Source organism: Cavia porcellus, unplaced genomic scaffold, assembly GCF_034190915.1.
Source record: "Cavia porcellus strain 051 isolate PalLab524CR breed Dunkin Hartley unplaced genomic scaffold, mCavPor4.1 scaffold_6, whole genome shotgun sequence".
NCBI lineage: Eukaryota > Metazoa > Chordata > Mammalia > Rodentia > Caviidae > Cavia > Cavia porcellus.
In genome coordinates, this window is record NW_026947489.1 from 67,008,174 (window position 1) to 67,025,610 (window position 17,437).

General features: G+C 38.3%; 1 protein-coding gene across 1 annotated transcript in view; it reads right to left on the bottom strand.

The window, feature by feature from the left end:
• Positions 1 to 17,437, bottom strand: part of Heatr6 (HEAT repeat containing 6) — a 32,847-nt gene that overhangs the window by 3,788 nt on the left and 11,622 nt on the right. The window contains exons 8-19 of the mRNA XM_003469466.4: positions 16,981 to 17,279; positions 15,749 to 15,926; positions 12,902 to 13,108; positions 12,408 to 12,507; positions 9,707 to 10,062; positions 8,784 to 8,906; positions 8,374 to 8,460; positions 6,592 to 6,726; positions 5,049 to 5,171; positions 4,245 to 4,369; positions 2,216 to 2,312; positions 1,356 to 1,560 (exon numbers count right to left, since the gene is read on the bottom strand). Of these exons, the coding sequence (XP_003469514.3) occupies positions 1,356 to 1,560; positions 2,216 to 2,312; positions 4,245 to 4,369; positions 5,049 to 5,171; positions 6,592 to 6,726; positions 8,374 to 8,460; positions 8,784 to 8,906; positions 9,707 to 10,062; positions 12,408 to 12,507; positions 12,902 to 13,108; positions 15,749 to 15,926; positions 16,981 to 17,279 (2,035 nt within the window). The remainder of the gene's footprint in view (positions 1 to 1,355; positions 1,561 to 2,215; positions 2,313 to 4,244; positions 4,370 to 5,048; positions 5,172 to 6,591; positions 6,727 to 8,373; positions 8,461 to 8,783; positions 8,907 to 9,706; positions 10,063 to 12,407; positions 12,508 to 12,901; positions 13,109 to 15,748; positions 15,927 to 16,980; positions 17,280 to 17,437) is intronic.

Sequence of the window (17,437 nt, forward strand, 5' to 3'; positions counted from 1 at the left end):
TTCCCCCTTCTTTGTTGCTTTTGAAGACAGGTGAACAGGCCCTTTCCAATTGCATGCTATTGCCAATACAAGGGGCCAGTGTTCGAGGTCCTTGGCTCTTACCCTGTTCCTCCTCCCTCCTTGGTCAGTTTCCTGGCTCCCTTAGCTTACATGGCCCTCAGCACTCTGCCTCTTTAGTGGAAAACTCCCCCTCGCTGCTCTGCATGGGCACTCTGGGTAATAAGGGGAGCAGAGTCTGTTCCCCTGTTTCCCTGTTCTCTCGCTTGGTACATGTGCCCTGGGCCTATAACAGCTTTCTTCTCCCAGGCACACTCACCTGTCTGAGGCTTCAAACCTTGGCAGAGGCAGATGTGTAAGTCAAACACTGATGTTCAGTGCAGGGCTCAGGAGGCCATCATCCATGTACCTAAGCCACCCCCAGCTCAAGGACATTGTCAAGGAACACATCCACTATGATGACACGACCGAGACAGATGCCCTCTTTACATGCAGCATCCACTCATGGGATTTCAAATTTGTATTCTCTCATTCCAGTTTTTTCCTGTTTTTCTCGATTGTTTAAACAATATACACCCACTGTAGAAAGTTTAGAAGTGAAAGAAAAAAAAATCCTACTCATTTTTCTATGGAGAGGCAACCACTGCAAATAATTAGGCCAATTCTCTTTCTTTTTTTTCTAACCCATCTAATGCAAACATTGTAATGCAGACCTGATTTATATCCTGCTTTAGTTTGCTTAATCACTTAATGGTTACCCTGAGTATGGCTTGGGCAAGTGTCATTTTAAGCAATTGATTAGATAAATGGTTGTTTTTATATTTCTTGTTATCTTGTAAAAATTTAAAAAATATGCAATTTTTGGTCACGCAGTATTTAAATAATTGGACTGGTAAATGGTTAACATAAAAAACAGCTCTTTGGGGCTGGGAATTTAGCTCAGCGGCGTAAGCGCCTGCCTTTCAAGTGTCGTAAGTTCGATCCCTGGTACTGATAAAACCGAAAAAGACCAAAAAAAAAAAAGCAGCTGCTCAGATTATCAAAAACCTTTATACATATATAGAAATTTTTGTTTTTTTGGGGTATGAAGGATCACACTCATGATCTTGCATTTACCAGGCAGGCACTTGAGCCACTGAGCTAAATTCCCAGCCCAGTATAAACATAATTTTAAAAGACAATAAAATATTTCAGTGCCTGAATATATATAACGATTTACTTCCCCGATCCTCTAAACCCGGGTTTCTAGAATGCTTCCATTGTTTTCTAACCCTGCGAGAAAAAACATGACAAATGTCTCTGACCAGTGTATGCCTCCCAAAGAGGTTCTCCACCAAGGAGGAGGGAAACAGTCTTACCAAGCGGAAGGGCAGGATTTTTAAATACATTTCCCATCGCATAACAAGCATTCCATCGAACTTTCATGGCAGCCTCAATTAGAACAGTAGAAATCAGGGCCTGGATAGATTCTTCAATGATTTCGGCAAATCTGGGCTTTTCTATATGAAATGGTTGCAGAAAATGAAGCAAATTTCCAAGGGCCCGGACAGCGTTGCTTTTTACCTAGAACAACATTCAAAAGCTTTAGAAATCCATTTTGCTGTAAAGGTTTGAGAAAGTATAATCATCACTTTAAAAAGCCCAGGAAACCCTAGATTTCTCCAAGCAAGACAGCTAAGGCAATGGCGACCCTGTTAAAGGATGTAAGTCCTCAGAACTCTGCAAGGTTACATCTGGTTAACAGGCACAAAAAATGTTAAAAGCATAGGCAGGACAAGCCAGGACCTGAACCTATGAACAGCTGATCTAAAACTTGGCCTATGCTTTTAAAATTTATTGTGTAAAGAAATGTTGAAACCCAGAGTTACTATATCTAACTTGTCAGTTAAACACACACACATTTTTATATATATAATATATGTATTATATATTTACTTATATATATTTTAAAATATTGGACTAATATTACAACAAATATAAATATATCATAATATTACAAAGGACACAGATATTTTTCATGAAACAGGAGATTAGTAAAGAAAATGCAGAAGTGTGGAATGGGGGTTACACGCTGAGCATCCTCTCTATCCCCTCTGAACAAGGGGACTTTTTGGGGAACAGTTTAAGGAATATTATGCCACCTTGCGCCATCAGCTATGCTGCAACTGTGGCCACTAGTATTTCTAAACAAGAAATACTAGGTTTTCTTGGAGTCTACCTTGTCTTTGTCCTTGGAGGCTTCAATTGCTGCTCGCAACATTTTTAAGAGCAGGAGACCACAGAACTCTTCTTGGAAAGTTGGGTCGGGTGTTTCCCTGTTCCATCCAAAGCATGCAAAGTAAGTTAAACAAGAGAAATGAAAATGAAAACAACACTGAGATTCTATCTTATGCCAGAAAGAATGGCTCTCATCAAGAAATTAAATATAACAAATGCTGGCAAGGCTATGGGGATAAAGGAACCCCTCTGTATTGTGGGTGGAAATGCAAACTGGTGTAACTACTATGGAAATAGCAGATTTTGAGTCTTCAAAAGACTGAAAATAGAAATTCTTTTTGACCTCGCTAGGTGTCTTCCAGAAAGTATTAACAGGAGCATATTATAGTGATACATGCATACCCATGTTTATAGCAGCACAATTCTTAACTGTTAAATCTTGAAAGTGTCCTATACGTTTGTCAACAGATGAATAAAGAAAATGTGGGGCCGGGGATTTAGCTCTGTGGTGTGAGTGCCTGCTCGGCAAACACAAAGTCGTGAGTTCAATTCCCGATACAAAAAAAAAAAAAAGAAAGAAAATGTGGTATTCATACATAATTGAGTAATATTCTGCCATTAAGAAGGATAAATTGGGTCATTTGTAGAAAAATTTGCTTGAGACCATAATTATAAGTGAAATAAATCCAACATACAAGCTTAAATATTGCCTGGTTTCTCTTACACAAGAAACTCAAATTATAAATAAAGAGAAAAATAAAAGATGGGTAATAGGAAAAGGGAGACACATCTTTTGTAAAAACAAGAGGGGGACCAGGAGATAAAGGGAGAATGGAGTGGGAGGGGATGCAAAAAAAGAGTAGGATGTGCTATGTACACGTGCCACGTCCCCATGAGGAATGTGATCATTATCTACTGCAAACATGTATAGTCCTAATTAAAAAAAACTGAAAAAAAGAGTAAACAACACTTAAATGTATATACTCACTAAACATAACTATAAAAACTTTAGGAAAACAATTTAAATCTGTTTAGGCTATAGCAAGAACTCGGGATATCTTTTGACCCAGCAGTGCCATATATAATACTGTATCTAGAGAGAATAGCTGAAAATAAAGATATTGCCCACAAAAATGTTCACTGGATAGATACCAACAAGCCTAATGCATAAAACAAACGCTCAGCTATGGTTAAGGATTCATGACATAGGGCCAACTACATCATATACTAAATAAGGATTTATTAAAAGTTAGTAAAAGAGAAATTTTACTTACAGATGTATATGGAGTTAAGTGACAAAAAGCAAGACACTTGTGCATGATAACAATAGGTGCCTCTGGGGAGGGGAATGAACTGTTAGGGCAGAAAACCGGTATTACACTAATTCCTCTGGGTACTGTTTGAGTTTTTTTAAAACTCATGAATCTATTACTTAAAAAAACAGAAACAACTGTATTTTACAAATAGGGTAACTTAAGGTTTTGGATTTCTACTTTTTATTTTCTATAATATGGGTATATTACACGTATTAACATACAGTATTTTTATACATATATCTTAATTTTCTCATTTATGTTAAGAACAAGTTATTAAGGGGCTGGGGATTTAGTTCAGTGGCATAAGCGCCTGCCTTGCAAGCAGGCAGTCGTGAGTTCGATCCCTGGTACCAATAAAAAAAAAAAAAAAAGAAAAAGAACAACTTATTAAGCTGGGTGCGGTGGCACATGTCTGTAATTCTTGTGCTCTGGGAGGATGAGGCAGGAGGAGGTCAGTTTGAGCCTAGTCTGGACAACTTAGTGAGACCTTGTCTCACAATTAAAAATTTAAAAAGCTAGGATGTAGGTCAGTGTGAAGCCCGGGGTTCAATCTCATTATATTAAAAAAAAATAGAACAAGTTATTCATCTTATTATTTAAAGGAATATAAACCAAACCAAAGTGGGAAGATTGACTATACTATGAAGGGGTGAAAACACCCTCTCAAGACCTCACCTTGGAAGTTACCCAGGGAAATTAAGCTCAGTCACTTACATGTTGACTATCAGAGTGTCTGTCAGGTTGCCCAGGGACCAGGCTGCTTTGGCACGGACATTCAGAGATTTGTCTTGAAGTGACATCAATATTGCATTTGCTGTGTCTGCAACAAATATGACGTCCTGTAAGAGAAGCCAAACTGCATTACTTTAGGGTTCACAATGCTGCTTGTGAAATTCTCCAATTTATTTTCATATAAACTACTACAAATTTCAACTTGGAAACCAAAATTTACTCAATCAACACATTGTTCTTATTTATTATACTCTGGATACTCCATGCAAAGAACTCCTCTGTAATTAGGTTTCTGTCGTAGATGCGTGAGGAGCCTATGGGTTTTGCTCTTTGTGAACATCCTGTAGCCTGGCCTGTGACAGTTACCTATGTGTTCTGGCTTGGGTTGATTTCCACCTTCGAGAAACAATGTTCTGACATGAATGCTTTCTAAAATATATCATATTCGTTACACATCTCTCAGTGAGATGAACATTACAAATAAGAGTAAAGGAGAATTTCACTTCCTTAGTAAAATCTTATCAACTTTCCAAACTATTACTATTGCATGGTAATGCTCCTTTTCATTTGTATTCATTCATTAAGTTAAGCATTTACTGGGCACTGAGGGCCTGGGAAGTGTGGTAATTAAACCTAAATGTACTATGGGTATTACCACATTCATGCAGCAACTCAGGGAACTAGGTTACAAAGCAAGTTAAATTCCTTCACTATCTAACTCAGGAACTCTACATCCACAAAAGAGACTGTTAGAGACATGGAAGAGCTAAAGAGGATCACTCGGACCTGTCTGAGACAAGGAAAAAGCACGTAGACTCCAAGAGCTCGTGAGGTCGCAGCTTTCACTAGACGGTTCTTGCAGTCATTCAGCCCAAGCAGCATTGTGATGCACAAAATCTGCCTGTCATTCTGCAACAAGAAAGATGACAAAGAGAAGACTGACAATGAAATAACTACGAGCCAAACTCTTCCACAAGTAACTGAAATAAATCTGTTTGAGCTCCACAGTCAGGGGCCGAAGACTACAATGACAGAGAATCCGGTTTGTGCAAGGCACACACAGCATCTCATCACAACCACCTTTCGGCTATGTAAATGAGGTCATTGCTCTATTAAACTGCTTTCTTTGTAGAAGCTAATTGACACAAAGAATAGATGCAAACGTCACTGAGGATTACTGGAAAGGAGTAGTATGAATATTGCTATGGTTCTTGGCCCCTCCAAATCTGGGACTCCTTATCCAAAAGGTGATAAAGTATGCTTTACCTCTAGACTGTCCCTCAGAAGTCTCACGTATTCAGAGGTGGAACCTTTGGAAGATCACTCAATCACGGGGCAATACACTAATCAGTGGGTACATCCATTGAGGACTTCATGGCTAAATACGATGCTAGGAGGTAGGGCCTGGTTTGAGGTGGTAAGCGGTCACAGGAGCTATAACTTGGCCTTCTCTGTCTGATTCCTGGCTGCTAAGGGTGAGCAGCTTTCCCACACAACTCCTTTACTCATGTGGTTTCTGTCTTGGAGCCATACAACCACAGACAGAAACCTCTAAACCATGAGCAAAATAAACCTCTCCTTATAGTTGCAGGTGCCAGGAATTTTGATCCAGTGCCAGGAGTGTGGACTAATATTTGATGGTATAAGGAGGTGGGGCCTTTGGGCAGAGCCAAGAGTGGGATAAGTACCCTCATAAAGAGCCTCCAGAGAGTGGCCTTATCCCTTTTACCATGTGAGCTATGAGACAGCGTCTTTAGATCAGTGAGTCAGCCCTAAATACCTTCATACCAAAATACCAAGTACTACCTAAATACCAAATCTGTAGATACTAATCTCAGAATTCCAAGAAATTTCTGTTATTTAGAAGCCATTGGCTATGGCATTTACTAAAGCAGCCCAAAAATCCTAAAACAATTACCGTACACATTAGGAAACCAAACCTAGGTATTTTCATATACTGCTTTATTTCTCACATAACTTTCATTTTAAGATGATAATATAAGTTTCAGAGAAGTTAAAATAATCAAAGAAGACTTAAATCCAGGATTTTATAATTCTGGGGAACAAATCTTTCAGAAATCTCTCTGCTTTCAAAGCTACTTGCTTCCACCACCTACCTTCGAAAGCACAGGGAGAAACAGCTTTCTTGACAGATGATTTTACTTTTTTAAGTTTTCCCATTGCTGTGGCCCACTGTCCCCATCCCAAACACAAGCAAGAGAATCTCGTTTTCCTCAGAGCAAGTGTCAAAAATGGTTCAAAATTAAAAAGGATCAAGCTCTGACACATTGGGCATGGTTTGAAGGGGAAGAACCACAGCTGGCATTACCGGAAGACTGCTGAAGGCTTCCGGCAAGATGGCAGACAGGGCATCACAGGCGCTCGCCTGCAGCGTTGGGTGATCTGAACTCTGCAGGGCTCGAGGCAGAGGACCATTCAGCATCATAGTCCAGAACATCACCACCTGGAACAGAGGGTATGAAAACAAAATGCAAACTTTATGCCAAATTCCTATCACCAGGACTGGTACACTGGGGACACTCTTAAATTGTGGAACAGCCTTTTAAAAATTTTGAAAAATTATCTCACTTTAAAACCTCTCAGGTAGGCATCTGCACACTTTTGTTCCCATGCTTTATGAAAGGGCTAGTGAGGCTGGGAATGTAGCTTAGCAGCAAAGTGCCTGCCCTAAAAATAAACAAACAAAACTCAAAAAAGACATAGGATTTAACCTTCATTTGCAAATCCATCTGCGGTGTTGGGATCTTCAGTTTCTGTCCCATGTACTTTGTCCTGGGTTTAGCTGTGTATTTGTGGAACAAAATACCTAGAAACCCAGTATAGTCTCTCTCTACCTCAGTCCTAAAGAATGTGGATAGAAGGTGTGGCTGCAGTTTCCAGGGGGCCCACAGTTAGTCTCACTCACTAATATTTACACTTCTGCTCAGTCCCCTCACACACAGAGTAGGGCTGACCTGTGTGACCAACAGGATGCTGTAGAAACGACCGTTCGAAACTTCTAAGTCATAAAAGACACTAGAGTTTCTGTCTCGCTCTTTTTCTGGAATCATTTTCTGTGCGAGAAGCTGCCTGCCAGGTTGAGAGAACACTCATACAGCTCCGTGGAGAGGGCAGCTTGGGGAGGACCTGAGTGAACTTTCTGCCAGCAGCCACCTCCACCTGGCTAGGTACACGAATGAGCTGCCTTGAAAGATCTCGCAACCCCTTCACCAAACCACGTCAATTCCTGACCCACCAAAACTGTGTCAGACGATGAAGGTATAGTGTTTCAAGTTGCTGTATGGATTCCAACCTGGTAAGAGTGACAGCAAAGTCCAGCTCATCTCCCTGTGAATGGTCACATGAAAGCTGAAATGGCAGCCTCAGGAAGGGATGAGGATCAGACATTTTAAATTCATTGATGAATAATGGAAATTATGAAGGGAAAAAATAGGTGAGAAGGAGAGAAAAAGATAATAGCACCAATTCTGAGTCAATTTTGCTTTTGGCAGTGAGTAGAAGCCTTTTTTTTTTTTTTTTTTAATGGATCACATGCACTTCATTTAAAGAAGAACTGGCATAGTGGGGACAACAGAAGAAGATGAGATCCCAGGAACTGACAAGGAATCATGAGGGGTGGGGTGAAGGGGTTATAGGAAGTAATATTCACTGAGCACCTACTGGGGGCCAGCACCCTTACGTTTCATTCAATTTTTCTATGGCCTTTCGCTTTAAGGGTTTTTATTCCTCTTAAAATGAGGAGACTGTGCTCATAACTACAGACCTGTTATATGTTGCTCTTCAGATTTGACCTTATGCCTTCTAATATATAATCCCCATCTCTCTCTGCCTTCTTTGGTAGGCTTAATAACCAAGCTAGGTTTTATGCAAAAGAACTGTTGTTTTTGCCACTGCTGGTTGTATATACATATAATCCTACTATGTACTGAATTGTAAATAAAATCTACTCATGCAAATTTCATATTATGCAGATTATGAACTGTAATTTTTCACACTGGAAGAAACCATTACTGTCTACCCTACTTTATCCTAAGCCTCAAAACAAACTGAAGCACTAAGCAGATAGAATTATGAAAGGGCATGGACTTACCAAGAAGACTGGTACTCTCTGCCCAGGTGGTACGGCTGAATCTGGTTTATACTGCTGTATTATGCCTGTACCTAGCTCTTCCAGAAGCTGCCAAAATAAAAGAAATAACTATCAGAGTTGAGCATTAGAATTGTGGAGGTTCTAAGCAAGTTTACTTCAGTTTAGAGATCACCTTAAATCAAGGAGAAAAACCAATTTCTAGCTGATTTTTCTTCTTTTCTCATTAACTCCTGTAACACAGACATTCCTTCAAAGAGCAAAATAACAGCTGTAGGTTGTGAATTTATTACTAAATCAGTTCTTCAGGTTCATAGGCAAGAGCTGAAAACAGACGAATGTAATGTCTTCCTTACCTGAAATCTCTTTAAGAAATCTCAGAAGAAAAATGCACATAGCTTTAATGGAATTACCTTTGCTCCATGAAGCTGAATGGATGGATCTGCTTCGCCCATGCACTTGCAAATCACCTCACCAAGTTCCATCAAGTAGACCTGAGCCATTGGAAAGTAGCCTCTGGCCAGGTGAGCCAATACCTAAAAGACAGCAGGAATTAATCCCAAGATTTGAATACACAAAAGTGTTCGAATACTTCAGAAATCATGCCCACTTAACAAAGGTTTGAAATCTAATGTTGAACTAAATGAAAAACAACCATAGCCTTTACCTTATGACTAACATCAATGAACAATCATAATTTTATGATACTTTACAGTTTGTTATTGTGTTTCCTTATTATCTCTCTCATATCTCTCATATCTCATATCTCTCTTGGAAGAACAACTCCTTGGAGTAAAGTAATAATTGAGCTCACGGAGGAAGGAATGAAAGCTGAGAAGGTTAAAGAAATGCTTAACGTTATCCAGATAATCAGCAGCAGCCTCTAGGACTAAGCTTAGACTACATCTGAGTACAGAAAAGCAAGTATTTTTTTAAAATTTAGGCTTGTTTTCTTCTGAAGGAACAGTTATTTTATCTGTATTAAGCAAATAAAAGACCTGACACAATTTATCAAAAACTAAACAAGCTGCAGAAATCAAAGATTAACTCTGTAATTCCTTTCCAAATTACTGTGCAATCATACCTAACTGTCATAAAGACCAGAGATGATTACAATAGCTTGCAAAAAAAAAAAAAAAAAAAAAAAAAAAAAGTGTGTGTGTGGGATGAATCTGGCATTTTACCCCTACCCCTAAGGAACAACCAAACCCCTCATGCTGCTGACGTTACTGACATGTGGCTTGGATTCCCACACCTTCCGTGTCCCCACTCCTCATAGCTGCCTTGTGAAGAAGGAACCCTCACCACGTTCAGAGTGGGAGACGCAGATGCCTACCTGTAAGGCCTCCAGTCGCATGGGAGAGGGTTCGTAGGTGCTGCCTGCCACAGGGCCAGTGTCGCTACTTGAGCAGGAATCCTCCCTGGGCAGCACGAGAATGGAAATGCAAAGCTGGATGAGCCAGCAGGGCTCTGAGACCCCCTTGGGAGAGCTCACTGCTGCTTCTTCCACAGAGGGTCCTGCTGGGGCTTTCTTCCACCACTCAGGAGTGCCGAGGTGAGGAGTTGCGGAGTTGCTATTGCTGAGTCCAGAAGTACAGGGCTGCTGAAGGAGGAGCTGGACTTCAGGTAAAGGGGCATGAGTGGACACGATAGCTCCCAAGAGTGTGAGACTTGACACACGAACATTAACGTCTGTGAAAACAAAGAGACCTTATCACGTGGGAACCACTGTCCAAGGATCACAGTTATCTCTGCAGGCAATTAAAAACTACTGAATTTCTAGCTCATAGGAAATAAATGAGGCAAATCATAAAGAAACAATCCAATAAATCAAAACACTGGAAATTTATTCTGTAAGACAACTGACTTGGACAGTTGCAAAGGATCAGTATTATAAAAAAGAAAAAGAAAAAAACCCACAGGTACTCAGAAGGCTGAGACAGGAGGATCCCAAGTTCAAGGACAGCCTGGGCAACTTAGTGAGATCTGTCTCAAAACAAAAAGGACTTGGGCTGGGGATTTAGCTCAGCGGCATAAGCACCTGCCTTGCAAGCAGGCGGTCGTGAGTTCGATCCCCAGTACCGACAAAAAACAAAAAGGACTGGGGATACACTCCTTGGTAGTACAGCTCCTCTGGATTCAGTCCCCAGTACTACCACTACACACCCACACAACGTGGGAGAAGACACCTGATTACAAAACTCTAAAGTGATGTAATAATTAAATGTAATACATGAACCTTCAATGAATCCAGAATTTTAAAACAGTGTAGGAAAAACGCTAAAAAGTCTGTGTCCAAGCTTTTTTTTTTCTCTTTTGCATGTGCATGTCTAGCTATTCCAAGACTGATTACTGTAGTTTTATAACAGATCTTGAAGTTGGGTAGCATCGGTCTTTTGAATTGTGCTCTTCTCTATCAGTACTGTGCTGGCCATTACAGGTCTTCTGCTTCTCCATATAAACTCTAAAATCAGTTTGTTGATACCCATAAAATAATTTGATGGGATTTGTACTAGGGTTTCACTGAACCTATAGTGGGGAAGAACTGATATTTTGACAGTACCGAGTCTTCCTATCTACAAACATGGATTGTCTTTCCATTTATTTGGTGCCTGATTTCTTTAATCAGTTTTATAGTCTTCATATAGATCTTATATGTATTGTTACATTTCTATTTGACTGTTTCAAGCTTTGAACATTTTAATAATAAAAAGTTACTAGAGAACAAAGTCAGATACTTGAAATAGTGCATTCCACTCAGTTAAACATACGAACACAGAAAAGCAGGTGCAGTAGAATGAACAGAGGATGGAGCTGGAGACCTGAGTTGTTTAAAGTTACTTCTGCCACTAATATGATGGAAAGCTAAAGGCAAGACTTGTTTCTGAGTCCTGTGAAATGGGTGGGCTGGACTTAGTTTGCACATCACTGTATCATGTGAGCCTCATAAACATCTCCTGGGATAGAGATAATTCTTCCAGTTAGGAGAAAACTAGGGGACAGGAGGGCCATGGCTATACGAGGGCAGTGATGGGAGCGGGCTGCAGACCCTCAGACTCACTCAGGTCCAGTATTCTTCTGCTCAAGTGGAAACATCCATACTTCCTTCTTCTGTAATTCTGAATGAAAACTTAGCTAATCAGAATGTGGTCTGACTTGACAGCTTTAAACAGAAGAAAAATAAATGCTAACAGTATATGTTTATAGCACACAGCTATTATGTGTGGCAGTAAGAGAGGAAATAAAAAATCAAAACTACGGTTAGGGAGGATTTGAAGTTTGGGGATTTATCTGAATTTCAGAGGAAACAATGTTAAAGAAGTTAGGTACTTTGTATTATAGTTTTTCTTCCCAAAAGAGGATGACATCTGCCTTTCCATCCATGCATCCATCACTCACCCACCTATGCATCCATCTTCTACCTATGCCTAAAAATAATAATTATAATACATTTGAGTTGGCCACATGTAATTGTTTTATTCCTAATTCTAAAGACACACTGGTCATTGCTGTGAAGAACTGAAGCAACATTAAATTATTTTTTTGTTAGTACCTGTTTGTAGTTCACAATGACTACATTTATTGAGGGGAGATGGTATGCACATTACACAGCTGCATTAAATTTTACAGGAGAATAGACTCTCTTCAGAGCTATGAAATGTTCTGAATCCTTTAAAAAAAGTTATTTTAGTTCATGAGCATATGTGTGTAGCATATAACATTTACATTCCTTGTGGGAAGTTGGTCCATCTTAACTCCTTTTTTCATTCCCTTTCTCTTCCTTCTCTTTCCCTTCCCCCAGCTCTTGATCTCCTTCCATTTTTCTTTTCTTTTTTTTTTTTTTTTGGTATATGTTTGCAATAAATGTTTATATTCCTTGTATATAGTTGGTACATCTACTTAACACATTCAAATTCCTTTTTTTATCCCCTACCCCTCTCCATCTCTTGATCTCTTTGGCTTTTCACAAAGATCTAAAATTTATTAATAACCTACATTTGATGTAAAAAGAAATTTGTTTAAAAAACACTACCAACCTTTGTGGCGAATATAAGGCTTTATCTGATTCCAGACTCTGGTCAGCAGGCTCAGTTTCAGGCGGTTATAAGGTGCATTTGATACTAAATTTGCAAGGCACTGTAAATCACACACATACACAAAAACAGCTTATCAATATTTCTGATTAACCCATTCTATAGAAACAAAATTTTATAGCATGTAATTTAAAAGGTCTTTATACTTAATGAAAATCAGTTCCTTTCTTTTAAAAAATAACAACTGTTTAAAAATACATTGGTATAACTTAATACTAAAACTAAAGAAGCATTTTTAGTAAAATAAAGAAACACCATTTATTTGGACATACAGAAATTACAGATTAGCTCAGACAAGTGGGTATGGACTTCCAAATAGGATATCTTTAGTAAAATTATTATTTATATTTTTAAGTCATTACTTTCAGGCTATGTAAAACATACAAAATTCAAACAAAGAGTGCTCCCAGGAACCACAGGCAGCTTAGAATATTTACCTTAATTATCTGGGTAAGGGTCTGTGATGATGACTCTGCCACCAAAGCTAACAAAAGACACCTGTGCAACTCTCTAATGCTGGAAGCGATCATTACGGAAACGGGAATAAAAGCCCTTTTGTGGTCACTGGTATCTTCAGCAACAGAAAGAAACTGCTTTGAGCCTTCTAATATGGCAGATAAAACTTGCAGCGCACAGGCACGTGTCTGAAATTTCAGGATGATTCATACAAGTTAGTTAAAAATTAAGAGGCAGATTTCCTTTCCTATATATAGTTTTCAAAGTATTCAGAATCAATGACCTTACTTAGGAGAAAAAAGACAGTGGGATTATTAGGTTCTGAAAACAGTCATGAACTAGGCTACTTGTACTCCATACATTAAAAAAAAAATCTTACATGCTGTTAGGTTTTCTTAAAGTAAGGAATAAGTCTAAGGTACATCATAGCATGAAAACCTGAAATCCTAAGCATAAGAATAAGGATCAGAGGCCAAGTTTATTCAAACCTAAGTCTAACAAAAAAGGTCATCATATTCCTTGTGGTGAGATTAAATATAATTGTATGATGAAACAGTTTTGGAAAAGTACACTGTTGTCATGGACTGCTATGTCAGGAAACATGTCACAGCATTAAGGTTTTCTTTATAAGGTTCACTTTCAGTTGGTATGCAGATGATTTTCTGACACTAAGAATCAGAAATGAATAAAGAAATGAAAAGAAAGTAAATTTAAGCTGGATGTGGTAGTGCATGCCTATAATTCCAGCACTGCAGAGGCTGAGGCAGGGGGATTGCTGAATTCAAGGCCAGCCCGAATTGCATAGTAAGACCCTGTCTCAAAAAGACAATAAATAAAAAGTCAATTTGGCTAAATTTGAATTGGAATACAGGTAATAAATGCAGGACTCTAAATATGGAATATGGTACCCTCTTTGGCCAACTCACCCCTAAATGCCAATAAAACACCATCAGGTCAGAGGTTTCCAAAGCAGGGAATGAATTTTACAATTCCACAATCTAATTAAAATATTTACTCAATATGAAGATTGTGGATTTTTACTTTATATGGTTTTGTATGGTTTTCCAGAAAGCCTATAACCATATTACCTCCCCTCCAAAAAACCAAGCAATGAATCATTTCTACGGGCCTTCTGTGCAGTGGACTCAGCAATGTACTCATCTTAACATAAGTGTGTAGTACATCACAAGAGTCTGCGGAATGAAGCAGGATTATTTAGTTAGGAAGTTGACAATGCTTCAGAAACTCATGTGTGGGGAGTGAGACTATGAACACAGCTCACCCAGGAATCCAGCTGGGACTGGAAAACTTGTTCTGTACAGCGCCAATCATACATGTTTTATGGCTTAGACCTTGCAGGACAGAATCTCTGTCAGGACCACTCTCTCTGCTCTGGGAATACAGACACTATGTAAAGGAATAAATACAGCTGAACTGCACCACAACTTCGCTTATGAATAATGGAATCTGAAATTCATATAATTTTCACCTACCAGGAGATTTATTATTTGATACATACAAAACCATATAAAATATAAGTAATTAAAAGCTATAACTTCAACAGCTCACAGACCAAATAAAATTAAAGATCAGGTTGTGGAAAGAAATGAACTGATTTTGAAAAAGTAAAAAAAAAAAAACATAAAAATAAAAATAAATAAATAAGTTCAATTAACTTTGGTATCCTAAGGAAGAAAACACTCATGAAAATCACAGATGAAAACAAAAGAAATGACACTAAAATTGGTTATTTTTTCCCATATGGTATATAATCTATATAGAAATTTGATATTATACCAAGTTATACTTCTCATATTTCTGAGTTAATTTCAATACGTCTTAATGTCTTTATTATAAAATTACTTATGATACTGAACCTTGTTCATGTTCTGCTTCATTTATTCTTACATCAGTATTTAATATCCTGCTCACAAGTTCTAAATTACTGATGCGCTAGCAAATCATAATAGGTACAACTCCCAGAAAGCTTAGTTTGTTAAATTTTATTGACTGAATTTTGTTTTGTACTAGGGACAGAACTCACAACTACGTGCTTACAAGGCAGGTGCTTATGCCGCTGGGCTAAATCCCCAGCCCCATCATCACAGGAATTCTTTTGTGTATAATTAAGGCTGTCTTAAGCTTCTGAAGGGCATCTACGAGTTTTCTTATCTATTCAAGAAGGTGACAAGGGGTGCTTCAATGTATTATGAACACTAAGAAAGCCAGAGTTACAGCATCTTGTAACAGATATCTTGTTGTAGATATCTATGACTGCCAACCATTTCTTCATTTTTTAAAAAAATATTTTTTCTCATTAAAACATGCAAATATCCATTATATATAATTTTAAAAAATATAGAAAAACTGAAAGAAAAAGTCATTGGGATCCTACTGTATATACTATTTATACCCTGAGCTTAACAAAATACTATGAGAATTTTTCTAAGCTGTGTACATCCTTTATGTCCATTATGGACCATAATATTTCACTGAATTTCTGAAACCATCTGCATTTTTTTTTCTATTATAAATACAACAGCCATCAATATTTTTGTGGGAAAGGAAGCACAGCAGTGGAGCTCAAAGGAGACATCAAAGTTGTAAATCAGTGTGCTCAAGCAAGCCTTGGACCAGATTCCTCTATGGAATCCCTCTCATTCTGTTAGTCACGGAAGCCCATTTCTTCCTGCCTGTCCAGTGGTTCTCAGGTGAGGACCTGAGTTAGTATTAATATGAACAGATACATCAGATAGGGCAGGGAAAAGAAATGGAGACATGGTAACTTTCCCTTCCCAAAAGAAAGCTTACAATGGAAATGCTCTTACCTTTGGAGAAGGATCTTTTAAGGTCAGTGTAATTAAGGACACAGATTGTGGGCTTCCAACCTCTGGCGTGTCAGGAACAAAGGCTGACCAGTAGCCATAAAGAACTTTTTTTTCTATTGACTTTATTGTAGAAAGAAAACAAGCTAATGCTCCTTGGCGAACTTTGGCTTGGTATGACCTTTTACAAAATAAGAAGGAAAAAGGTTTTCAGCAGTTTTTAAAAAAATGTAGGGCTGGGGATATAGCTCAGTGGTAGAGTACTTGCCTAGCATGTACAAGGCCCTCAGTTCAGTTCCAATACCACACACACACACACACACACACACACACACACACACACACACACAACAACCCAACAAAAAAACCTATAAAATGCTATTTATTCGTGCAAATTCAAAAGATAAATTGAAAAATTAAGCTTTCTGAATAATCCTTAAAGATGTTAATGTGATATTAAAATTAAAAAAAATCAAAACATGTTAAGGCAGTTTGCTTAATAACAAGGTATTAAGGCAGACCAAAATTAAGCTTTCTGAATAATCCTTAAAGATGTTAATGTGATATTAAAATTAAAAAAAATCAAAACATGTTAAGGCAGTTTGCTTAATAACAAGGTATTAAGGCAGACCAAAAACACAAGTAGAGAGAGAATAAGAGGGTAATATTTTGATATTAGGAAACTAGTGTTAGACATTAAACAATGTGGAGTCTCTACCCATTCATTCAAAATATAGCCCAAGTGAGTTTATAGGCCTGTGCCAGGCATTATGCTGAAGCAGGCAGGCATCAACAAAGCCTTTGCCCTTGATAAATTTGTTAATGGCAGTGAGTGATAAGATAAATAGATAACTACAACACATTGCAAATAACACCAGGGCAGAGTGAAGTCAAAGGGTCATATAGAAGGGCACCTAATCAGAACTGGGAAAGGGAGAATGGAAAAAGTTTCCCAGAGAATATGCTCTCTTAGCTCTTATCAAAGATGAATAGTGGTTAACAAGACAAAAATGCAAAAAAAAAAAAAAAAAAAAAAAATAGGGATGGAAACACTATTCTAGGGACAGCAATAACCTGGCCAAAGGTAAATCAAAAGAGCAAGGCATTTTCAGAGTAACACAAAACTTCATTCAAATGAGAATCTTCAATTACATGCAATGGTCATGTTTTTAAGCAAAGGTAAACTCACATGCAACTAAAATACAAGGTATAAAAATATAACAAAATACTACTACCTCACTTTACCCTGCATGCTTCCTTCTGCATCAGAATAGTCCGATTCACTACTGCTAACTCTCTTCCAACTGGAAGACCTGAAAGGGGAGGAGACTTGGGCTCTTCCAGAAGTTCCGCTCTCATTTCTAGGTAAACTCTGGACACCCACAGAGGAGGGACACTGGGTGCTTCCTTCGCACATGTTCCTGCTGCCTGTGCCAGTGCCTACAGCTGCTTCTGCTTCATCATTGGATTCTTCTTCCTCCTCCTCTCCTTGCAGGATTTTCTTTGGTTTTACCTTGGATTTTTTCTTTTTATTCTGATTTTAGGAGCAAATAAAGATATATATACATATGATAGATATTGATAGCTATTTCAAAAGGTTTTCAACTGAATCATTGCTACTACACCTCATTTGAAGGTAACTAAATTATGTTCTCAACACATAATTTGAAGGAAAAAAGAAAAAAGTGGCAT